The 25,634-nt window shown below is 47.0% G+C and overlaps 1 protein-coding gene across 1 annotated transcript in view; it reads right to left on the bottom strand.

Annotated features, from left to right (window-relative positions):
* Auts2 (activator of transcription and developmental regulator AUTS2) overlaps window positions 1-25,634 on the bottom strand; it is a 1,074,506-nt gene that overhangs the window by 66,593 nt on the left and 982,279 nt on the right. Inside the window, exon 6 of the mRNA XM_074075763.1 lies at window positions 13,611-13,662. Within this exon, the coding sequence (XP_073931864.1) occupies window positions 13,611-13,662 (52 nt within the window). The remainder of the gene's footprint in view (window positions 1-13,610; window positions 13,663-25,634) is intronic.

Raw genomic sequence — 25,634 nt, 5'->3', positions numbered from 1 at the left:
AGAGGAGACCTGATCTAAAACTAGCACCTGCCAACAACCCCATATATGAGTTCTTAAGGAGGCCAGAGAGTGGAAGGACTAAAAACCTGTGACTAGGAGGATGGCTGCGCCTGACAGTCAGTGCACAGTGGCACTTTATACAGATCAGGCACATTTGCTATTCAAAAAAAAAAAAAATTTGAGCAGTATAGGCTCACACCTGTAATCCTAGCTACTTGGGAGGCAGAGATTGGGAGGATCAAGTTTTGAGGCCAGCCCAGGCAAATAGCTCTGAGTTCAAACACCCATTCCACTGGGGGAAAAAAAATAGCCCAAGGACAGAGCAATCGGCTGTTGACTAGAGTGTGGATTTCACAGAGCTGGTCTGTGGACTGTCTGAGTACTCAGAGCCTCACTGTCAAAATGTTCTTCCTTGTATCTGCACCAGTGGTTGTCTGGCCCAGGAGCCCCCAGAAGTCTGGCTTTTCTGTAGGCCTGGGGAGGGACCCTGGCATTTTCGTATCTTACAGCTTGTCAGAGAATGCCGATCTTGCTAAGCAGGAGTCCAGGGGTGGAATCACTGACCTACGCACACTTCTCTACTCAATTTCACCTACCCCTTCCTTTTTAAAAAAAAAAACAAAGTTGAGACAAGGTCTTGCTGTGTGGCCCAGGCTATCCTGACCCTAATCTTGTGATCCTCCTGCCTCAGTCTCCTGAGTGCTGGAATTACAGATATGATCCACCATGCCTAGCTAACCATTCCTTTTAATGGTGAGTTTCTCATCTGCAGAAACTGAGCCTTCCCCATACTCTATAAAAGTAAAAATTGGGGCAGGAAACCCGTGATGCATCAAGAAAGGGACTGTAAAATTTCTTTAAGCATTCTGGGTAGAGTCTCCGCAACTCTTTCTTAGCTCCAAAGGGAAGACTCGAGGGTAGAAGGGCAGAGAAAGAGTACATGTATGTATGTATGTATGTATTTGTATGTATTTGTGTGTGTGTGTGTGTGTGTGTGTGTTTCAAGGTCAGCTTTTGCAACAAATGCAAATGGTCACCAGAGTGTGGGACCCCTCTCCACAGTCCAGCTCCACCTGCCGTCAAACATAGCTAGTGCCTGCTGCCTGACGCCCTCCCCACTCTAGGGTGTCAGCGCTCACCTGCAAGGAAATGACAGGTGCTTGTCACGCGCTACGTGAGAGGTCTCACTTGCAGTAGTAACAAGCACGCCGTTTCCAAAGCTGTCATTCTTGGGTGTCAGCACAACCCACTGTTCAAAGATTTGCTGTGACACGAGCCAGGCAGCACGGTTACTGTCACTGCCGTGGACTCCTCTGTGCTCCCGCGCTGATGGCAGCTGCTCGGTGCCCAGGGTTTGTTTCACCCAATTATTTGTTTGTCACTTGGAAGCCCGGGATGTCGAGCAGGTACTGGGAGGTATTTTTGGCCTGATGCACAGGCAGTGAGCATAATGAGGCCCTCAGGTGAAGGTCGGTTTTGTCAGCTGAGGTGCTGGATGATGTGCAAGTGAAGAAGCCCCGAGTAGCAATTAGGATATTTGAATAAGGTGAGATAGCTGTGGCCTTAACTTTTAAAATGCCAGAAAACCCTTAGAGTAGGCAGTTTTCAAGTTCACTGGGGAGCTCACACTGAAGAGAAGGTGTAAGAGGTGTCTCCTCTCAGCCTCAAGGCCCTGAGGAGGAAAGAAGGCTGGAGCCAGGCACCAGCTAGACCCAAGTTGTGCTCTGGAGCAAAGCTTTGGCTAAACAGGGGCACCAGGCCATTGGTTCACATATCAGCTATTCAAGTTGGGGGGGTGGGGCCTAGAGGACAGCTACACACAAGCTGTCTATTTAAGTTGGACTTCCCCTCCTCTCCAGGACAGTAGCAACCAAACTGACCAGATGTCTAACTTCTAACCAGGCCATTAGAGAGGACAATCTGGCTCCTATAGCCAACTGTAAAACATGAGACTGCAAACTTCAATTTCTAACCTACGATCCCACCAGAGCTCACAGCAGCAGTCCTGGCCACTGGGACTTGTCACCTTAGGTTCTTGCTGGCTTGTTATTGGTGGTGTTCTTGTCGCTGGGGCTCAGAGACAGAGACGTCCAGACAAGCTGATTCCTCCTCCATACACACCATCAAATGGACCTAGAGTCTCTAAAATCTATTCATGATTTCAGTTCATGGCACTTCCCAGGGAACATGAAGAAATTCAAAGCAGGGCCGGGGATGGGGATCAGTGGTGAGCACTTCCCTAGCATGCACAAGCCCCACGTCTAACACCACCAAAAAAAGAAAGGGAAAAGACAAGAAAAGAAAGAAAATTCACAGTATTATTTTTTCTCCTCTTTCTTCTTTTGGCAGTATTGGGGTTTGAAATCAAGGGCCTTGTACTTGCTAGGCAGGTGAGCCACAACCCAGCCCTTTTTGGCTTTGGCTATTTTTCAGATAGGGGCTTGCATTTTTGCTACCCATGCCTTCTGGGTAGCTGAGATTGCAGGCATGCACAACCACACCCAGCATCTTTTTCTTGCTTTGTGTGTAACAGACACAAGAAGATGGTAAATAATGCCCCAATCCAACAAACAGCAAGTGTGCAATGGAGTGAAGGAAGTCGACAATGTCCTCACCTTCTAGCGAAAGAAAGGCAGGAAGCCTGCCAGGCAGGAGAAGGGGGTTAACTTTTGAAGAGTTGGGCTCTGATGAAGGGCTTGGTGGGCAAGGGTGTGCTGATAGCTCAAGACAGACAGGGGGTGGTGACACACTTTCCAAAATCTAGAATGGCCCATCTAAGTCTCTTTTTAATTCACAGCGGCAAAATGACTCATCTCAGAGAAACAAAAGCTGCCTGGCAGTGCCCCTTGGACGCTCTTGGATAGGAACACTCTGGCATCTCACCCTGCCCTCCTCATCTGCCCTGTAGCAATGCAGCCAGGCAAGGATCGTGGCCATGAGCTGTCCACTGGAGAAGTACAAAGGAGCCCTGCACCTACCTGAGGACTTTTATACACAGAGTGCTTTCATGAATATTTATAAGCAGATAAAACATTTCTTTCACCAGGCACCTGTGACTCACGCCTATATACTAGCTACTCAAAAGGCAGAGATCAGGAGGATCACAGTTCAGAGTCAGCCCAGGCAAATAGTTCCATGAAACCCTATCTTGAAAACACCCAACACAAAAGCATCAGTGGAGTGGCTTAAGGTATAGGCCCCAAGTTCAAATCCCAGTACAGCAAAAAAAAAAAAAAAAATCAAAAACCATTTCTTTCAACACCAACCAAGATGTCTACTAGTGGAGGACTCTGTATTCATACTTATATTCTCTCTCTCTCTCTTTCTCTCACTCCTCTCTCTCTTTCGTGCTGGGGATCAAACCCAGGGACTTGGGCTTGTTAGGCAAGCGCTCTACCACTGAGCTACATTTCCAGCCCTGTGCTGTTATTCTTCCTCTGGAGTTAGTGTCTGACAGAGGCTATCTGAACTGCAGAAGCTTCTCCTCTCCCCTCCACCACCCTCCTTCCTCACTGTAAGCCTCCAACAACCCTTTTACCTCTAACACCCTTCTTAGGAAGATGCACTCTCTCCCGGAAAGGAGACAGGCTTAATTTTGCTCAGTAAGTTCTCACAAGTTCAGATCTGAAGACAGGGGATTGGCTACCTGGCCCTGCTCCTTCAAAAAGGCAGGTGACAATCCCATTCACGGGTCGGGGGCAGGGAATGGGGGAGGGGAAGAGAAGGAGAGGGAATGTGTGTCCTGTGCAGAAGTTTCAGACTGTGAGAGCCTGGAACATTCCAACATGAACCTGGGTCTTTACACTCAGATGAATCTTGGAGTCCAATCCCACTTTCTTAGCTTACCAATGAGAAAACCCAAGTCCCACGCTGTGTTAGTTGGGGGTTACCAAAGTTCAGCTCAGGAGTGGATTTTCTATCCCACTACCTCCTTGCAGTGTGCCAACCTGTTAAGAGTTTAGGTGTCAAAATCTCACCAAAGAAACCTGAGGCAAAGGAGGCCGCACAAGAGGCGATATGCACACCTTAGGAGGCGATCCACATCTTTGCTAGCTAATGTCCCAACAGCACTGGTTTTTAAAATGAAAACTCCCACATAGGTTTCAGGTTTTAGTTTAACAGTGAGCACAAGGCAGCAAACTAATGCCCTCCACAGTCTACCGAGGCTGGTCTATTTTCTGCTTGGCTGACCCTTCAGGGTTCATCTTTGGTCAATTTTCCTCTGAACAAAGTCTTAAGGCTTTATTTTTTTGGTGGGGGGTGGGGGGACTTTTACGACAGGGTCTTATTATGAAGCTCAGATTGGCCTATAACTCATAAACCTTCTGCCTCAGCCTCCGAATGCTAGGATTATTAGCACACCCCACTCTACTCTTCTTTAAACTAGTGACTTATTGCTGGCCATGGTGGAGTATGCCTGTAATTCCAGCTACCTAGGGGGCAGAGGTAGGAGGATTGTGGTCTGAGGCCAGCGTAGGCAAAAACATAAGACCTTATCTGAAAAAGAAACTAAAACCAAAAAAGGAGTGGGGTTGTGGCTCAAGTGGTAAGAGTGGTTGCCTAGCGTGTGCAAAGCCTTGGGTTTGATCCCCAGTTAAATCCCTTCCCCCAAAAAGTGACTTTTTTGCCATTATCCCACTTCAAAAGTTTCTTTTAGCATCTTAAGGTATATTCAAACTCTTATTCTTCAGGTCAGCTGCTTGTGATCTGTTCACTCTTGTATTTCCAGAGTCTGTGTCATGATCAGTGCTCAGTATTTGTTGAATGAAAATTAATTCCAATATGGTCACCACCTGAAGCCAGTTGGAGGAATAAAGGAAATACCACTGCCATCATTTATTTAATAGCTGATGAATCTGGTTTCAGAGGGTCCTCGTCAAACCTGTATTTGGGTGAAGTTTATGGAGACAGAAGCCTTTGCAGGTGGCCTGGGAAGAAGTCCAGTGGGGGTGGGACTCTCAGGGAAGATATTTACTAAGGAAAACCCTTAGTAAACCCATGGTCAGAGGATAATGAGGGAATAATGTCATCTAAGATAAAATTAGGTTCCAGTGTAACTCTGCTGAGCGATGTGAAAGGTGACAGATAGGAGTGGTCCAAGTGGCTTTTAAAGGCATCCAAAAATAACCTCCTCCCCATTGGTCTATTAACGGGCACTCTTGAGCCGGTTCCCTCTTCAAAAGGACTCTCAGAAACGCGGTGATGTGCTCTCCAGTTCCTCCTTCCAAGAGGTTTACAAGGGTCAGAACAGCAGGCTTGCACATGCTGGTGGACAGTGCTACCCCCAGCATGCATCTGGGCCTCCTGCTTGCGTCATCAGTTGCTGGGGAAATGCTGAGCTGGAAAATGCTGAGCTTGCAAATGCTAGCTTGTTACCAATAAAGACTGGCTGAAAAGTAAAGGCACAGGACTGGTGTGCAGAGCAGAAACACGAAGAGATGTGGTTTTTTTACACAATGAGGATTTGTTGAGCCTTGATGCAATGCACTGGTATGACAATTTTGGACACCCAGATCAGATAATGGCAGACCATCCAGGAAAGCTGCTAAATCCTGGTGAGACCCTCCATCATCAGGGCAAAGTTTCTACCAACCTCCAGGAAACACAGATACTCTGGGGAAGTGAAAGAAAGTCCTGTGGAGACCCTCTTCTGCCTGGGAACCCTGGTCTGTTCCTCAGTTTCCCCACCAGCTTCTCTCCATTTACTGTGTGACCTTGGGCAAGTTATTGAATCTTTCTCATTTGAAAAGTGAGTACTCTGTATAAAGCACTTGGAACAATACCTGGCAAAAAGCAAGTCCTCTATAAATGCTAGCTCTCAATACTTATTTCTCTCACCTACAAGGTGGGACTTTTTCTTAACAGAAGAGTTGCTAAGATTAGATGATGTGTGCCTAAAGATCAAAGAACAGCATATTTTATACATAATTATGTCACTTAATTCTCATAGCAATTCTGGGATAGGCTTAATTATTTATTCCCATTTTACAGAAGGAAAAAAATGGTGTTGTGACATTTTAAACAGCTAGGAAGGGGTAGAGCCGAAATTCAAATCCATTTCCGGTGAATCCTAACTGAACACAACAAGGCGCACCAGGCAGTTGGTTGGGCTCCTCCAGATTAATTATGCAGAGCCTGAACGTCTGGCCAGTCCGCCAGTTCTCCTTCCAGATCCTAGAAGTCACTTCTGGATTCCAGGATGGCTTGCTCATCAGTCCATTAAAGCCAGTGATAAGCTAAACCAGGTAAGTAATAAGGAAGCAATTAATTTCTAGATGACTCAACTGATTCATACAGACTTCACAGAGACTAAGTAAAAGCTGTTAGGGAAACAAGCCTCTAACGGAAGAGCCTAAGGATCTTATTCCTAGCGCTATGGGAAACTGTCTGGTCTGTTTGCACTTACACAATGAACTTGTGGGCTCACTGTCTACTTTCCCTTTTTCAAGGCCCATCCCTGTGGATCCCTCTTCTCCAGTGCTCCTCCTGTGGGAGGAATTTATCTTCCATTCCATTCAAGGGTAATCTGTCTCCTCGGATAACAGCGATTATCACAGGGCTGCTCCTTTAGCCAGGATAAAGATGAAGAGACCAGCTGACCCTCAGTGACACCCAGGATGAGACCTGCGGTAAGCCCCTGAGCTGTTTTGTTAGTGCTGCAAAGCGTACAAAAGTAGACTAACAAGACACCATTGATTGATGTACAGGAGCTAAGATGCTTCTGAACCAGAGGCTCAGGTGTACTGCTGTCTCTGAGCAAACGGTTTCAACAAAAAAGCCCATGGGACGGGACACAGTGGCTCTTCACTCAAGCCAAACCAATGGCTTGATTTTCCAACTCTTGGAGTAGCGCATGCTGGGAGACTCACTCAATGGAAAATTCTGCACACAGACCTACAGAGACCTGACCAAGCACTCCACAAGGGATTGGCTTCTTCGGCTCCTACCCATGAGTTTCAGAACTTGGTGAAACCATTTCTAGGAGGAGAACCAGAGGCACAGCCTCTTGTGACCAGCTTGTCTCGAGGGTACAGTAAGCTCCAAATGCCACTTGACAGTTAGCCTTAGTTTGCAGGAAGTCCAGCGAGCTTGGCCAAGCCTCAGGAGTCGAGTCTATGGGATGGTGGGGGTAAAGAACTTCTGAATTGGGGTTCATTGTCTCCCTGGTGAACTCACAAACTGAATTCTCTTGGTAAAGCCCTATTTCTACTTTTTAAAGCATAGCCTGGGAAAGGAGGTAAAAACACTTTGATGTTAGCTCCAGGCTAAAGAAAAGAGTCAAGCGAGAGTTCAGGCACCATGAAATTAATAAAATCACCACAGCACTCGCTCCACCATAGGTTTGAGACTAAATGGGTCCAAATCCAAAATGCAGAGAGCAGATTACTGGAGTGGGAATCAATCATTTTCTTCACTGAAGTTTCCTGGCATTTCCTTTTACACTCACTGGGTTCATAATTCACTCAACTCCGAGCATTGCCAGGCTTTTTGAAGTAACTGAGGCAAATTCTGTTTGTTAAAAAAATTCCAGGCAAGAGTGTATTTGACTTTTATGCACAGGAAAGCAAAGAATTCTTATGGAAGCTGCAAAACAATAGTTTTATCTTATCTGAGAAACTTATTACCACTTGCCTGTGTGTGTTTTACTGCCAAAATAAAATAAATTGAATCAGCTCACACATGATAACATGCTCTTTCCTACCTCATACTAATTGGTTGGCTAATTGATGTTTGTTGAACTTTCTCCATTTCATTGAGTGATTAGGTACAAAGCTAACAGTTGACATCTGTAGGCGCTTAACTGGCGTCTGTAATTACTGTTAACGTTAAATAATTGTTAGTTAATTGGAGTGGTAGCTGACTGAATGGAATCCAGATTGGAAAGCAAAAAGAAACCTAGTTAAATAAACATACATTTCTCAGAGAAAACAACATTTTTCTGCAGTTGTCAGAAACTAGAAGTAATCCAGAGACCATGAGATAGCCACAGGCTTCCTCTACACAGGAAACCCGAGCTGGGGCCCACCCATGTGCCTCCAAGTGCTACCCGACCCAAGGGGAGGCCCTTTGCCAGGGAACTGTTCTCATTAACTCTGATGCTTTTTATTACAGTTGTCTATCCTGGGTGTGTTCTGTTCTGAGACACCACACACTATACGGCCCAAGCTGAACAGAACAACACATGTGAGCAGTAAGGCTTTCTGCCATTGCTCTAGAGCACAGAAAATTCAGAAGACCCAGAGCTCACCCAATGACGTAAGCAAAGGGCTTTCTAGTGGGCTATCAATGAACAGAGTGGGGTCTGAACCGTCGCTACAAAAATCTGTCACACTGTAATCTGCTCTTAGTTGGCCACACCCGGAAACACCATCAAGCTCACTTTGAACACTTGGAATATCTTCCACCACCACTGGCGCAGTATTTCCCCACCAAAAGTGCCACACAAGACCAGGTAGCAGCTACTGGGAAATACCTCCCCAGGGAAACACTTGCTTACAATGCGAAATATTTTTAGGTTCTTGCTGGTGGTTTCACACTAACAGTACAAGGCATCTGTTTTCAAGAATTCTCAAGGAGTACTTCCATACAATGTTGTCCCTACAGCAGAGGCAGCTTCTATAGGAAGGTCAGTTTCCATAACAAAGGGAGCTGATGGTGTGGTACTTGCAGTGTGGGTGGGAAAAGGAACTCACTACTCATAACCCCTTTGTCTCTCCATCAAGCACCAATTAGCCTTCACTCCTGCTTAATTTTCCACACATCAGACATCTCTATCTTCTTAAAAACCCAAGAAAATGTTGTGAAATAGTACAGAAGTCCAGCAGGAGAGAAAAGAATGTGGTAATACTCCACTTCCCCGTTAACTGGGATTGAAAATGTGGCAAAAACACAATTAGTTTACAGAAGCTGAAACCGGCCCCTGGTCTACTCCAGTGCAGTCTGGACCGTGCTTTGTGTCATGCCCTCCTTATAGCAAGTCCAAGACAGGACAAGGAATTGTGAAATGGGTTCCATATGTTCATAACAAAGGAATTTGAAAGTTGAAACCACAGCTTTTTCTTAAGAAAGCCATGCCACAGCCATCGGCATTTTCACACATGGAATTATTGCTTTCGGGGAGATGATGACATCTGTCAAAGAGCAACAGTGGTCTTAGAGGTAATGTGACTCTTACCTTTTTTTTTGGCTACCAAATGCAGTCTAAATCTAACAAATGAGGCGACACCATTGCCATTAAAGAAATCACAAGGCACTAGTTATTAAACTGGAAATATTTCTGGGTAAACTATTTCTTGCCTTTTCAGACTTTCTTCCTACAAGGCTGATAAAACCTTTTTTTTTTTTTTTTTTTGGCGGCATGGGATTTGAACTCAGGGCCTCATGCTTGCTAGGCAGGCACTCTACCACTTGAGCTGTTCCACCAGTCCAAGGCTGATAAAACCATACTGCCAAAATGTCCAAAGGGCCCATTAACGTTAAGGGCCATGTGAGTCCCACTAGCACTCCTCAGCACAAAATCAACCCCAGAAGAGGCCAGGTGTGTCCCACGAATAGGTATGGCAGAGGAGAGAGCGAGTTCAAGGTGACTGGAGCCATATGCCTGGTGCTCTTTATGGTGGCAAGTATCTCTTGGAATCCCCCAGGGCTGATGTGCAGAGGGGAGGTGGGTCCTTTCTAGGCAGGTGATCCTCTCTCCTTCACATTGCAGCAGATACTGGGTGTTCACAGCAGGAAGGAACAGAAATCTGAGGCCTCACTCCTACCATACAGCCTCAGAGATGCCACTGGCCAGGCTCAGCTCTCTTCTAGCTAGCTTAGTCGCTTTCTCTGGGACAGTCCCGACTCTATAATTTGAGTCAAAGATGAAGGAAAGAAGGAGCAAAAAAGTCAATCATGGGGTAAAATACACCTTTGGACCCTGGTATTGTCTACCTACATCTTTCCTGGATTGCAGGATGAACCCTGAGACATGGGGCAAGGAAGTACAGTAATTCAGACCTCATCTGTTCCCCTGGCCTAGACCTCAGACAGATATACAACCAGGCCTGGTGTCTTGTAAACAGGAGGTTGCACAAAATACCTGACCTTTGCTCTTCTTCCTTTCCCCGCAGGGCTTCCCTCCTTCCCCCTCCCCACAAGCCCCACTCAGCTCTGGAGCAATCAAGGAGTTTTAGAAGAGATTAATTATCTTGACAGGATGACTAGTTGGCAGAGCAGCATTCATTTTCTGCACTTTTGTGCACACATCAAAGTGGTAGGACCACCAAGAAAGAGACCTACAGGAGGTGAGAAGGGAAATAAACACTGGCATGGGCTACAAAGTTCCTTGGAATGATTCATGCTCCAGAATTTGGGGTACAGAACCTGCTGCTCCTCCAGGAGTTCACCCCACTACACAGCAACACTAAGTTAGTCTCTGTTTCTGTTTCAGAAGGAAAATTAATTTTTTTTCTTTGGCAGATGGCTGAGTCACAAAGACAGAAGGATTCATAAAACTCACATGAACATCCTGTAAACATTTAAACACATGAAGATTAAATAAGGCAAGCATGACCTTGATCACAGTTGAACTCGATTTATGGCTACGGCACTAATCCCTGCAATTTGGAGCCTCAAGGAGACACCTTTTGAAATGCCCAGCTCTCACTGGGAGTGTTGTATGTACCTGCAGGCACACGATATTTGATGAACTTGTTTTAAAACAGGAAATAAAAGGCATCAAAAGAAAGCGACATTTCAGAACACCTAACCAAAAGATCTTGTTAGTTGTCCGTGACACTGAATGAACTCTAAAACACAGGAGAAGTTGAAAGAAAATCAATAGATATGTCATAAAAAAACACATCTATTGTTATCCTCTCTGTTCTCATCACTGCCCCTTCCCAATTAACTGTCCTATCCATACCCACACCAAAGGTGCTGGCCCGGGAGTAGGTTCTGTTAGGACTGGAAATTCTGACCCACAGAGGCTAAATGTCTTCTTCAAGCTCAGGCAGGAGCAGGCCCATGGGGGGCCATGGCCCCTGCTGTTTTGACAGGGAGCCCCATGTCCACACTGTGTCGGCACACATCAAAGGCAGTCCACCCCAGCACAATCAGCTTGTGAGATTAGCAGTGCCCTCCCACAGTGAAATTTTATGGACCAAATCAGCCGCCACCAGGCTCAGCAGCATTATCTCACGAGCAGCTGATGGCCATGCTTCTCCTGGCCACGGACTGCAGGCTCCTGAGAGGAAGAGGTGATACCCAGCTGTAAACAGCTGCAGGTGGAAGGAACCCGTGTCAAACCCCCTGCACTCAAGTTAGGCAGTCCTATTAGGCTCAGGCTTTGAGGCTATTCCCAGCAGTGTTTGTTACCTGGTGTAAATCTGCCCTTTCTTGCAACGCTTTTTATTGCTTTTGGCAAAAGATAGTGGACAAAGACAGGAAACCTAACTTGCAGGCAGGCAGGCTGCTCTGCAGGAGAACTTGAACTTGACGAGCCTGAAGCTGACACTTCCTTGAAGGCCTTGTCAACCATCCATCTAGTGAACACCGCCACTACCCGGAGTAAAAACAGACCCAAACCAACAAGCACTGAAGAGACTCCCTGCACCTGTCTTGAAGCAATTATTGACATTACGGCTGCACAATGAATCCCTTTCTGAAGTTGTTTTCCTGATATTTAGTGGTCTGAATACTAATCCCCTTAACAAAACTGTCCTGAGGCTTCCCGCCCCCCCACCCCCCATAATCTCCTCCTCTCCAAGGAGGGGGGCGGTGCTGGGGACCAGGCGAGCGACTTTGCAGCACCTGGATTTGCACTGATTCTGGCTCTTGTCATTCATGTTACCAACAGGAATTAGCATAAGGCATTAAGAGGAAACTCGGAGGAGAAAAGAAAGGCCATTTTGATGGAAATAAGGGGCACTGGGATAACCTGCTGTCAACTAAAATGCTTATTTGTGTATGGTTTTCCAAGTAAAGCTTAAAAAAAGCCTATGTTGATTTTAGTGTACACAAAGAGACTTTAATCCTTTCAAGGCAACTAAATCACCCCCAGAAAAGCAGCTCAGAAGAAAGGCACCCTGTCAGGGGGATGACTATTCACAATCAAATAGATGCCACAAATCACTCTCTGTAAGTAAACAAAAATAAGAATGCGGGAATGGCTTGATTGGAACAGGAGTGGGGGCGGGAGGCAGGGTTGAGGCCGAGGGGAGGTTCTTCATCCACCCATCACTTTTTATTGGCCCTGAAGAGTCTTGCAGGGCCCAGGGCCACATTCCAAAGCTTATTATAGCAAATGAGTAAAAAGAAAGACAGTCCCATGGGGCTGTCCAGGAGCCACAGAACCACAGAAGCCTGGCTTTTAGCGGTCTGTCCTGCTTCAGTCTCCCCTCCCGCAATCTTTCCTTCTCTCGTGGACACCCCACTGTCTACCAGTCCTCTTCCTATATCAACATGAAGCAGCCAACAATTATGCATCCGTATGCAGTTGAGCACTGCATGCTACGAACAGCACGTATCTCCTTTTATCGGGCTTTTAGCAGTATGGATAACAAATTTATCCAAACTTTCACTCCATCAAAAAATATGACGAAAAATAAAACTGGAACTCTATTATGCAATAAAAAAAGATAAAACTCAATAGGACAGTAATTCAGGGAGTAACAAGAATCACAAAGCAGCACACACCTCAAGGGAGCTCGAAACATAATGTACTATTTAAAATTGCAGTTGGTTCAAATTCCAAAATGATCTGGGAGCCCAAAATATCTGCACTTGGAAATGTCTTACTAACTAGCCAGCAGAAATACTAGCCAAGGCAACAGCAGAATGCTGAGGTGACCTCACATTTCATTCCGTCAGGGCCCAGCTCTGCGTCTCAGCCCTAGCAGGTACCTCCATAGGGTAACATAGATTATCACAGGAAGTATGTCTTCCTTATTTTAGAAATTATCCTGCAAGCCCCTAAATCAGGTGCTATATCGAAAAAGGAAAGATTAGTTTATATAATTTATACCTTTCAAATCACACACCTTTCTAAGCCAATAATTACAGACACCTCTCCCCCCTCCCCCCGATTTTATTATTTCCAACAATTTTGCTACAAATGAAAATTCCCACAAAACCCACCTGGGATGATTTAGGACATGCCTTCCCTTTGAGTACTGCTATGTCATTAGCCTCTCTTATTCCAGATCGAGGTTTGGAAGAAATTAATGGGACAGTGCATATTTAAATTCTGCCCTCTTGCTCATTTATTAACTGTACAGGAAGCCCACAGCAGAGTAGGGCTTGGTTTATGACCATAATACTAGGAATATTAAAAGTCCACTGGTGGTGATGGGTCTGCGGTGCACACAGACTATTTAGAGTGCTTTTGCAGCTGAGTGCTTGGTAAGTGACAATCAAAGCACTTGGAGACTGTGCGTCTCTAGGACAGCTTCCTACATTCAATTAAAGCCACACAGATAGTAGCGATTTCTTAGTGATTTAAATAAAGACTCAGTATATTCTTTTAAAGCCAATTTTTTTCATGCATCACAAAAGCATCCAGAGTCTGTCACAGGTAAGAAGAGAAAAACTGAACAAAGCTACTACTTTTAAGAATTTAGGAGTCTTACCTTTGTTTACAGTAACAGTGTTAAACAGCTTCTCAGAGCTGGTATCTGATGCCTGAAAAGCAAGAGGGAAAAAAGAGTTAGGACCGCCATTAGTACTGTCACTACAGACACCATTACTATTATTTCAAATCAGTTCACTACAGTTTAGGAACACCAAAGAGAGAAAGTAGTAACTTCCCAACATCATCCATAAGGTGGTGCTAACTGACTGCCTGAGAGAGACCTGCACTGCAGTTATTTGCTGGAGAAAAAAAAAAAAAAAAAAACAACTCTGATTTTAAAAATGTGTCCTTATTAGACATATTATCTGTGCAAAACATATTTCTACGAGATGATACACAAAGCAATTCAGCTCATTCGCATAACGATTTTCTAATTTCGTTGACAGATCATTATTTTGGAAATTGTATTTTTTGCAGGGTATCTGCAGGCGTGCCTATTATTCAGCCACAAATCAGAAATGCCTAGTATTTAATGCTAAGCATTTCCTCACTACGGTGCCAACCAGCAGTCCCCCAAATTAAATTTTTTTTAAAGATTCATCTGGTGAACCCCCAAAGATCTGTTTCTTTCAGTAACCAGGATGTCCATGGTGTTCCAATAAGACACAAGCCGACCTACCCAAAACCCAACCACTAGGCAAGCTGCCAGTATTATTTTCCTTCCCATTTTCTAGAGATCAGGTCTGCTAATCACTACACTGGTTTGAAGAAGGTAAAATAAAGCCTGTTTAAATAGCACGACTAACACCAATTTAAATTATACCCTAATGTTCTGAAAAATAAACGTCAAGTCAGTTTAATGGAAGATGCTGTCACGTTTCTGAAGCACTACATATTTCTAGGACTTGCAACATCAGAATTTAAACCACCGCATTATATAATCTGAAGATATATCTGCATTTAAAGTCGTAACAATTAAACTGAGTTGGTGATTTTTTTTTTTTTGCTAAATAGCCCTTGTGATAAATTACTTCTCTCACACTTTACACACAGAGAGATGTACATTTGACAAAGCAAAATACAGATGTTCAATAAATATGAAAGGAAGAAATATAGGAGATAAGGGAGGGGGAAACTCTTAGGCTGGCTTTGGAGGACAAAGAAGATAGTCTATATAGTCATTCAGTGCTACCACATGAAGGTGAAATATTCCTGAGTACGTGGCATACGTCCTCAAGCTCTCAGCGCAAGTGACAGAAAAAGACAAGTGATTTTTCACTATGGTTACTTCCCCCTAATTTTCATTCTTATCTTCCATCCATAGGGGTGGTCAGAGATAGATTAACAGGATTAAAGAAAAAAAAAAGACTGTATGTGCAAAATAAGTTACACATGCAAGTTTAAAAATAAATCCTAGAAAGGGTTTTCCTTCTTTGCAGGAAAAAAAAAACAAAAAACAACAATATGCCAGTAGCTTTTTATAAAACCAAACCAAACCAAAAAATACCCTAAAAGTGTTGCCTGGGGAGGGAGAAATAAGTCTTGCACAGGACAGATCAAGAACATTGAGTCAGAAAGCCAAAAATGACAAGAAGGAGAGTGTTACACTGACATAAGTGAGATTTCTAGACATGTGAGTTTCCCAGTTAAACACTTAGCAATGTGGACATTTTCTCATTCTTCCACGAAAAAGTATCTTATGGAATGGCTTGGAATTCAAAATATAAAACACAGTTGATTTTCTTTAAATGGCAAAAAAAAAACAAACACACACACACCCCCTCAAAACCACCCCCAAACAAACAAAAAACCAACTCTGTTTCTTAAATCATTTTACCAACAGAAATAACCTTGGAAAATTCTGAGATAACCTATTGCAAATCTAACAGGTCCAGAGAAACAGTGCAAAAGATTTCTGCCCTTCAATGCAAAAAGCTTAGCTAAGGAAAGGACACGGTTCCTCAAATGTTGGCCTGCACCAGGTCTGTGTACCCGGACTGTAGGTGCCAAGCCCTTTTGCTTCTGCAGTTCCACGGGACTGCTACCTTGTAAGGGAGCTGCACTAGACTACAAGGTGTTCTCAAATCGGCACGACGTGATTATTAGGACACCAAGCAGTAAGTTACCAAGGAAATAAGTCTGACGGGATATTCAGAGTACATCTTGTAATAAAAAGCTTTCCAGCCGTTTACTTCTCTGATATCTGTCACAAAGGATGAAATGATGCCTCTGGTAACTGGGGAGGAGGGGGCGTCTCAAACAGGCCTGGGTGGAAAAACACCCAAAGAGACACATGAATGCAACCGGGCCAAGGTTAATCACAGAAGGATCCAGGGTCCCTCTCCCTCCCACCTAGGTGGTTCAGACCAGGGTGACCACAGTCCTGCAAAGTCGGAAAAGAGCTACAGGAACATCCTTCGTTTTTCGCTCGATGAACTTTCCTTTCATGTAACACTTTTAAAGCGTTTGTGCAAATTGTTTCCATTTTCGTGACTGTTTTTTAAAGTGTGCATTTCCTTCTATTACCTGGCCCATTTCACTGGCTAATTTTCTTTTTCTTTTTAACTCAGCAAGGACAAGCTGGCGGCCAGGAGTCGCCCTCTCTGCTCTCGAGCTCCGCACCTCTAGGCGCTGCGCACTTTACGCGTTCGCTCGCCCTTGCTTTCTGCACGCTAGCTTTTGGAGGGCAAGGAAGGGCCAAGGAGGCTGAACCCAAAACTCCCAGAAAAACAAAGCTCTCATTTGGGCTTTTGGGTGTGTGTGTGTCCGTGTGTGTTGGGAGGATGGGTACATGTTTGCTTTTTATATTAATATATATTTAAAAAAAAAGCTAGAAGAGGTGGTTGGCGTTTTAAGAAAGTTAAAGCAAACCAGATCGGAGGAGCGAAGGCGAGAAGGAGGAAAAAGGAGCAAAAGCCTGCGGTGCACTCGGCTAGACCCGGCGGGTCGGGTTGCAGGTCCAGCTTCGTTCCCTCCGTACTCGGACCCCGGGGGGGGGGGGCCCTCTGCATCCGCACCCGCACCCACACCCGCAGGAAGAGGCGCTTCCAACAGGAAAAGAGGAACCTCTTCGAAACTTACGCTCGAGTTCTTCCACCCACGCCGACCCCGAGCCCAGCTCTCCTTTCGAATCCCTGGGTTCGGCGTGCGCGTTGGGATCCCGACCCCGGGACAAGCGGTGCAGCGCCAGGCCCAGCCTGGACGAACCAGCCTCGCCCCTCCCCGCGCTGGCCCGGCCTCCTCCCGCAGCACCGTGTAGCTCCGGGCCGAGCCCGCGGGCGAGGGAGGAAAGTACAAAGGCGGGCGGAGGGGGAGGGCAGCGGCGGCAGCAGGAGAGGGAGAAGGAGGAGGTGGTGGAGCAGGAGGAGGAAGGGCTCGGGCGCTCCGGGTGCCAGCAGCCCGCCACCGACCACCCCTGCCCGCGGCCCGGCCGCCGCAACAAAGACCCGCGACCCTGCCGCCTCCCTTCCACGGTGGGCGACGAGCGAGCGAGCGAGCCGCGCCCCCAGCTGCATTACCTGGTCGCAAGGGGTTAAGCGGTGCTGTCAGCCCCAAGTTCATGGTTGGAGTCCTTAGCAGGGCTCCCGATGATGGGCGATCATCAGAGCGCAGGGGGTATGGGGCGTGGGGGGGGGGCACCAAAACACGCAGAGAAAACGCCCAACTCCAGCCCGGCTGAGATTGCACGAGTCTCGGTTCCTTCCTCGCCAAAGTCCGCACGCGAAGCAAATCCGAAGCAGAGCGGCGCCTCCGGGCGGCTGAGAGCCAGCGCCGCGCGCGCACATCCAGGGCGGCCGAGTCCCGCCGGGACGCCGGCCCGCGCTCGCCCGCTGCTTCCTCTTCTCCTGCGGCGCGCGGGCCGGGCCGGCAAGGCGGGGGTCGCGGGGAACCGAGGGACCGGCGAGCGAGGCGGAGAGGAGCAGCCCGAGCCGCCGGCGCGGCGCGCGGAGCTAAGAGCGAGGCGGCGGCGACAGGACAAAGGAGACCATGTGCGGAGGGAGGGAGGAGGGAGAGGGCGGAGGAGGAGGAGGGCGCGCGGCGGCGGCTCCCCAGACTCCGGGACAGCCGGGCCCGCCTCTCCAGCAGCGCCGCGGGGCAGACAGCTCCTGGGCCGCCGCCGCCGCCGAGCGGCTCCGGGAGTCTTGATCGTGTGCGGGTGTCGCCGGCGTGCGGGCGGGCGGGCTGCGCGCGCTGGCGGCGCCTCCTGGCCACAGCTCGCGCGGGCGCCCGGGGCTGGCTCGGCTCCGGCCCGCGCTCGGCTTGCGGGCGCCTGCCTCTCCCGCCGGCTTCCCGGCTCAAGTGAACTCCATCGGCGATCGCCGCGGGCTCCCTGGCTGGATCGTGGCAGGAGGGGCGGCGGCTCGCGTGGCCTCGCTCCGGACTTGGCTCCCCGACTGCGCCGAGCGCCTCTTGCAGACGCTCGCAGCTTTCCGAGCGGGACTTCGCGGCGCGCCGAGCCGGAGCCGCCGGGGCCGCCGCCCCTCCCCCGGCCCGCCCCGCCTCGAGCGCCCCGCCCCTCGCCGCCCCTCCTCTCGCCCCGGCGCCCGCACGGCCCCGCGGGGGCGCAATCCCCGGGCACGACACCGACAGCTGTTGCTCCCCCCGCGGCTCGGGCCCGGGGTCCCCACGGTTGCTTTCCCCGCGGGCCGGCGGGCGGATGCGCCGGGAACTGCAGCGCTCCGCGCCTTCTGCACAGATGTCGCTTCCAAGATTGCGCCGTGGTGGGGAAAGGCCACTAGGCCCCGCAGCCTGGAGTTCAATTGAGACTAAGCCAGTCACATCTGCAAAGAGCAGGGTGTGTGTGTATGTGTGGGAGGGTTGTTTGTGGGGGCTCAGTGGGAAACCATAGGTAAAAGGTTCAGCACACAGTAGGTACACAATGCAAGATAATCATTACAGTGTTGAAATGGAGGGGAAGGGGATCAGAGTCTAGGTCTTAGAACAAAAAGGTCTTAATCTAACCTCCATCCCACCAGTCACAGCCTGAGGCTTGTTAAGGGCTCATGAATAAACAAGTGTATGAACTGGCCGTTTACAAATCTCCCCTCCTCACAGTTGCTCAAACCACCTGACATCTGTACACCTCACATCCACAGAAGCGGAGCTGGTTGGTTCCCCTGGCATCCATGAAGGAAAGAATAAAAGCAATGCCAAAGCTTCCCTCCATGCTCAGAGATTGTGTCATTTATCATCACAGTGTCCCCTGGAGCCCTGAGCTGGCCATCACCGAGGAGGGCCCTCAGCCATTCTCTGAGCAACTGGCTTCCACCACAATCCAGCCTCTCTGCAGAACTCTGTGCTCCCTGCACACTCTCCTGGCCACAGTGGTTCTGCAGGCCATGCAACGGGGTGAGGAGACCATCCTTGCACATCTGCACTTTTAATTGAACACCTGCAGACTGGCAGTCCCTTCTTAGTGTGCTGGAAAGCCGATTCCATTTTCCCAGTGCACTGCAAGGCCCAGAGAGCAAGTGGAAAGGGCCTAGTGACAGTGGCCACACTGGGGGAGCAAGAGGGAAGGTTGGTTCTGAAAACTGACTATCCCCCAATGCCACTGTGACTTGGAGTGCAGCTGGGAGGACAGAGGGAAGGGACCAGGCTTATGAGAGATGTACTTATTCCACATACAAAATGACAGAGACTGCTTAATAGGATTGATGTCCACTCACTGCCTCTCTGAAGTTGAGCATCTGTCACTGTTTGCCTTCATGGCACTCTTTTTATTCTGGCGGCACTGGGGTTTGAACGCAGGGAGGGCCTCATGCTTGCTAGGCAGGCATTCTACACTCCACCACTCCAGCCAGTCCTCCATCTCTTCTTTGTTTGGGTATTTTCAAGATACAGTCTTTAGAAATATTTGCCTGGGCTAGCTTCAAACCCTGATCCTCTCCAGGCATGAGCCACGGGGGCTGGCTTCATAGCACTCTCGAAAAATCTCTCATGGCCAAAAAAACAAAAAAGAGGCTCTTGCTATATGGCCTACTTCCCCACTGTAATAAAATTAATTTTGGAAGTAAATGACCCTCTTAACCTTTCCCCAAACCAATCGTGCTCTAAACTGTAGTAAAAGTTTGTTTCTACAGGTAGGTGATCGTCATTTTTCTCTACACTACCTCCAGAGAAGTCAGAAGGTACAAGCTTGGAGGTGGATTGTTCAGTCACTTACAAGATAGCACAAAAAGCAGCTGGGGGCCCTCCAACTGGGGAACATTCATTCTGAAGCTATTCCTACAATGCCAGGATAGCTCAAAGGTAAACATCACTTTTCCAAGAAAAAGACATTCAAAACAGGACGATTTTCTTATCTTCTTGCTCTAATACAATTGGTATTGAAGGGAAGAACCCACCCAGTCTCCTGCCAGGTCCATTATAGGGTAAACTGAGACTCTGTCAACTCAACCACTTTCACCCTTTGGGGTGCTTTTATCAGTCAGCCTTTCTGTCGCACTTATCACGTCATCAATGATTATCGGGGATTAGGCCTCAGATAACAGCCTGGCCAGATCTGCATGTGACCTTGTATCCTGATGGTCTGTAACCAGAAGGAAGTGGAAATGCCAGTTGCCAAGTCTCTGGGAGTGGCCACATTCAGTTCTGAGCCCCTCTACCTCCCTCTTGCCAGATCACAATCCCTGCTCCCCTCCCATCACCACCACATTTTGCTCCATTTGTCAGCCTCTCTCCAGAGATGTGAACTAGTCCATTCCAATGATTTTGAAGTTGCTCTGCTCACTCTCACCCTCACTTTCCGGAAGGCATGGTGAGAGTGCCAAATCAATGTCAGGACTGGAGGCAAAGAGATAATGACAGCACCAGAAATCAGAAAAAGGACAAAAGAAAAAACTCAGGATAATCCTCTTACTGGGTGATTTTATCCTGGTCAGAGGTCTGACTTTCAAGAATCAGAATCAGAAAGATATTTTTTGGCACTGCTGGGGATTGAACCCAGGGTCTCACCATGCCAGGCAAGAGCTCTACAGTTGAGCTACTTACTATAGCCCCCTTTATTGCTACTTTTATTTTGCCCAGGGTGGCCTTAAACTTACCATCCACCTGCCTCAGGCTCCAGAGTGCTGGAGTTACAGGCATGTACCACCCCTGGCCCTTTTTTTTTTTTTTTGGAATTTTTACTCAAAGATCATGAGCCAAAGGCTAGAAATTATCATGTCAGATTCAGGTGCTTAACATGCTACACACTCATGGCTTCTTCATATGGCCTTCAGCTCTGAGCTGTATCTAGGGGAGCAGCTCTTAGAAAGTGGGGGTCCCTGATAAGTATCAGAGAGCAAGAATGTGGACTTGATTTTGTGTGTGTGTGTGTGTGTGTGTGTGTGTGTGTGTGTGGTACTGGGGTTTGAACTCAGGGCCTTCACCTTGAGCCACTCCACCAGCCCTATTTTTGTGAGGGGTTTTTTCGAGATAGGGTCTCTCAAACTGTTTGCCCAGGCTGGCTTTGAACTGTGATCCTCATCTCTGTCTCCTGAGTAGCTGGGATTACAGGTGTGAGCCATCAGTGCCCAGTGACTTGATGGTCTTTGGGGACTGTTAGATTCATTTTTCAGAAGAATTTTTAAAGATCTGACCACACACTTCAGCTTATTTTATGATTAATCAGCTAAAATGTTTTCAAACTCTAAATTAAAATATGGAGTCATCTTCTTCAAGCTTCAAGATCTCTCTAAAGACAAACTAGGTTAAAAAAAAACTAGAAAAATCCTACATCAGTCTGAAATGGAAAAGGTTTAAAGCTTAATTTTGAAATATTATTGAATTTGTATCACAAATTGCTACTTACACAGAACATGTTTTGAGAGAATATTCCTTTAAAATTCTAGCTGTCTCTTCCTTCTTTTTGTGGCAGTACTGGGGTTTGAATTGAGGGGCTCAAGCTTGCTAAGCAGAAGCTATATCACTCCCACACACCACCTCCTGCCCACTTTTTATTTTTCAGGTAGGGTCTTGTGTTTTTTGCTCAGGTCGACTTGGATCAAAATTCTCCTGCTTATGCCTTCAGCATAGCTGGGATGCCTGGCAAACCTCACCATACCCAGCTTACTGACGGAGATGATGTGTTGATAGCTTTTGCCTGGTCTGTCCTTGAACCTTGATCCTATCAATCTCTACCTCCCAAGTAGCTGGGATTACAGGAATGAGCCACTAGGACCTTGCACATGCCATGCAAGTGCTTTACCACTGAGCTATGTCCTCAGACTCTTTTGGGCATTTTATAGAGAGACAATTCATTAATTTCTTCATGTTCCCCTCATAAACATATACCCCCTCAATAGAGCAATGCTGGATGGTTCCTGGGATGGCTTAAAGAAGGAGGAGCCTTCAAGCCTTTATTTCAAAGAATGGAGTAATCTGAGAAAAGCCAAAAGGGGAAAAACAGCACACAAGTTCCTTCTCCAGCTAGCCTCTGGACAGATGTCACCCTGCCTGGCTTATTCCTGTGACTCCAGAAGCCTCGATTCTTTTTAAACTCTGAAGATCTTCCACCTCTGGAAATCTGAGTTTCCACCTGCTCCTTGGGTAGAGGCTAGAAGCTGGACCTCTGGAGGTCGCATCTGGTGGGTGTCATGGCCTGTCAGTTCTGAGCAGAGACCTCAGGGAAATCTTTCCACTCTCTGTGCCTCAGTTTCCTAGTCTGCAACATACAAGCAACTATACCTAGCCTTATGTCAGTAGCAGTGCCAGGGTTTAATAAGTGGGGAACAAGTGTCAGTTACTGTGATTCAACATGATTTTTTTGCGGTACTAAGGCTTGAACTCAAGCCTTCACCTTATGCCACTCCGCCAGCCCTTTTTTGTGAAGGGATTTTTCAAGATAGGGCCTGGGCTGGTCTCAAACCACAATCCTTCTGATCTCTGCCTCCTGAGTAGCTAGGATTACAGGTGTGAGCCACCAGCTCCTGGCATGACACATGACACACTTCTTTCAATTACTATGGAAATCAGAATACTACAAGTGTGTTTTGGAATGGCCCCAATATCCATGGCTACTCCTTCAGTAGGAAGCATCACTATAGTAATTAGAGGAACCATGTGAATGTCAAAAATGACAATAGTCCCCAAAGGCTGGGATGGGAGGGATGACAGTGGCTAGTACCTTCTATGCTGGAGAGTGACACCTTTCCACAAGCACTACTGCAAATAGTCCTTCTTCACAGGGTAGGGCCCTGGACACTGGGCAGCATCAGTCACATGGTGCAGGGATGGGGACAAGGTGGGCATTTCAACAGGTAATGAGGTGCAGCCCTGAACCAAGCACAATGTAACTAGAGCCACCGAGGTTTTAGGATGTGACTGACCTCTTAATAGTGAGGGCTTCAAATCCTTAAAACATAGAAAAGAGCAGGCATCCCAATGATGTCACTGTGACCTGTTACATCATAATTTCCGGCTTGACAAGGCCCTGCTGGCGCAGAAGATACTTTCTTTTCCCTTGTCTTTTTCAATGTGGGCTATCCACTACCTTGACTTGACTGTAAATTTGACTATACAAGGACCACGCCTTACTTGTCTTTACTCACACAACAGCCATAGCTACAGTTGGATAAATAAGTGGTCTGGAGTCTGGGTACCTTGCCTTCTTCCTAAAGCTATTCGATTTCTGCCTTATAATTCCATCCAGGAATTTGCTCACATGCTGTGTGCCCAGCCAGGTACTAGGAGGCCTTGTTCAATGGATGTATGATGAAAGAAAAGGAAGGGACAGTAGAGGTTTTCCCAGCATGCTAGGGAGGCTAGAGGTATCAAGTGTCTGGGTCACTGGTAAGGAAGAGGAGAATCTCTGGGTACGAGAGTCCCAGAGGGACCTGTGTCTTGTCTCTTACTCATGGTGGTAGACCAGGAGCCCCAGTGAGAGGAGCCAGCATAAGCAGGCTGATCTCACCAGGAAGCAGGGAATGCCCTCCTCCCCCTGCCAAACCCATGCTCTTCAGCCCATGAGATTAAAACTCTTCCTAGGTCCCAGGGGTGTCTCTGTGTAGTCAACTCCTTTTAAACTATAGCTCAGGATTTCTTCCTTTAGCCATGCGTACCGAGTTAATTTCAGGTGGCCCCTGAATCTCTCTGCCCCAATCCCAGCCCTTCTGAAAGGGCGATTTTTAAAATGAAAGGCATCATTACTTATCACTCTGAAGGAGACTGCCATAGCTCACATTCTTACAGTTGTAAAGCAAAAACCTCTACTGTTACATCCCGTGTTGGTACAATTGATCATATGGCTGCAACAAGAGAGGAGTAAATAAACTGAACTGGGTTAGTTTATGGTGCATACTGTTGAGACACAGGGGGGAATAAATATTTTCCAAGTGCAGAAGTCAAGAAAAAGAATTTTACTTTCAAACTTCAGTGTACAATAAACTACAAAGAGAAGAACGTACAAAAAAACGGACATAAAATATATCTTACTTAGCCACCAAATCTACATTAAAATATTAACATTCAGAATCTGATAGGCCTGTGAAGAGAGGCAGAGAAAAATATACATAAATTTATTCTCTTCTCATGTCACTCCATTGGCCATGGGTTGATCATCTTAATTTTGACAAAAGTTCGTGTGATGACATCTGTGAGACAGGCTGTTTGGGGGTTGGTCAGGTCTTTTGGGTTTGTCCACACTTCCTTCACTCCTCTGTCACACTGTGTACACCATATAACTCTGAGTGCTGTGGATTATTTGAGGTCTACAGGACCTCTTTGTGGACTCCATGAGTTCCAGGTATTCATCGTGCCTTAGTTACCTGCTCAGGTCTCCAATACCTGGCTCCCTCGCTATTTCCACATGTCAATGGAGTCAGAGGAAGGAGGGAAAAAAAGCAATTACAATGAAAAAATGTGTGCAAAATGTCACATGAGCTAAAAGGATAGGTCAATGCAGGACAAAATGTGTAAATGAGTCACTGAAGATGACAAGCTGAGGATAGGTAAGTGTCAAATTCAAAGACACTTTTTTAAAACTTGTGGTGCTGGGGTTTGAACTTGGAGGCAGCCCATTTTTGTGATTTTTTTTTTTTTTTTTTTTGAGATAAGGTCTGAAGAACTATTTGGCCAGGCTAGCTTTGAACCATGATCCTCCTGATCTCTGCCTCCTGAGCAGCTGGGATTACAGACATGAGCCACTGGTGCCTGGTTGCAAAGATACTTTTGATGAGGCATTTCTGTAGGTTGTCCTGGCCTACAGATTGTCTTAGCATCTGCTTCTTACACATGCTTAGTGGATTTTTTTTTTTTTTTTAAATCCACGGGTCCAGGCCTGGTGGTTAGGTGCGTGGGCTTGAAGTTAGAAGGGTGTATGTTTGAATCTAAGTCTCTATCAAAGTAGCTGATAGATCTTGAGTAGTTATGTCACTTTGCTGAGCCTCAGTTTCCCCATTGGAAACATGATGCTAGCAATGGAATTGAACCCTCATACAGGATGGCTGTGAGTGTGAAATAAAACGCCATAGTTCAATGCCTAGCACAATGCTTGCCTCACAGCAATCACACAATAAACAATTTACTGTTGTGCCTTTTATACAGGGTGCCTGGAAAGTAGGATCTTTAAACTGGTGCCAACTTCCTGGGGGACAACTGTCACTGTCGTGGTGAAGAGCTTAGCTGGTAGTGAAGAGCCAATGTTCCAATGTTAGCACCTCCTCCACTCCCACTCACCAGATATGTGATGGTAGACAGGTGACTGCACAGCTCTGTGCCTGTTTTCTCATCTGTAACACAGGGCAGTAACAGCACCTGTAATAGGTTTTCTTTCTTTCTTTCTTTCTTTCTTTTTTGTGGTACTGAGGCTTGAACTCAGGGCCTACAGCTTGATCCACTCCACCAGCCCTTTTTTTTGGTGATTTTTTTCCCCTGGCATAGAATCTCAAGAACTATTTGGCTGAGGCTGGCTTTGAACCTCGATCCTCCTGATCTCTGCCTCCTGAGTCACTAGGATTACAGGAGAGAGCCAGCAGCGCCTGCCTCTGTAACAGCTCTTGTGTGAGTTGAATGAATATTTAAAGTGCTCGGTGAGCACTTTTCCTCAGTAGCTATGAGTCCCTACTGATGTACTCAGATGCCGACTAACTTGGAGTGGCCC

This window comes from Castor canadensis, chromosome 6 (assembly GCF_047511655.1).
Source record: "Castor canadensis chromosome 6, mCasCan1.hap1v2, whole genome shotgun sequence".
Classification (NCBI taxonomy): Eukaryota; Metazoa; Chordata; class Mammalia; order Rodentia; family Castoridae; genus Castor; species Castor canadensis.
This window is presented reverse-complemented; position numbering and strand designations above follow the sequence as displayed.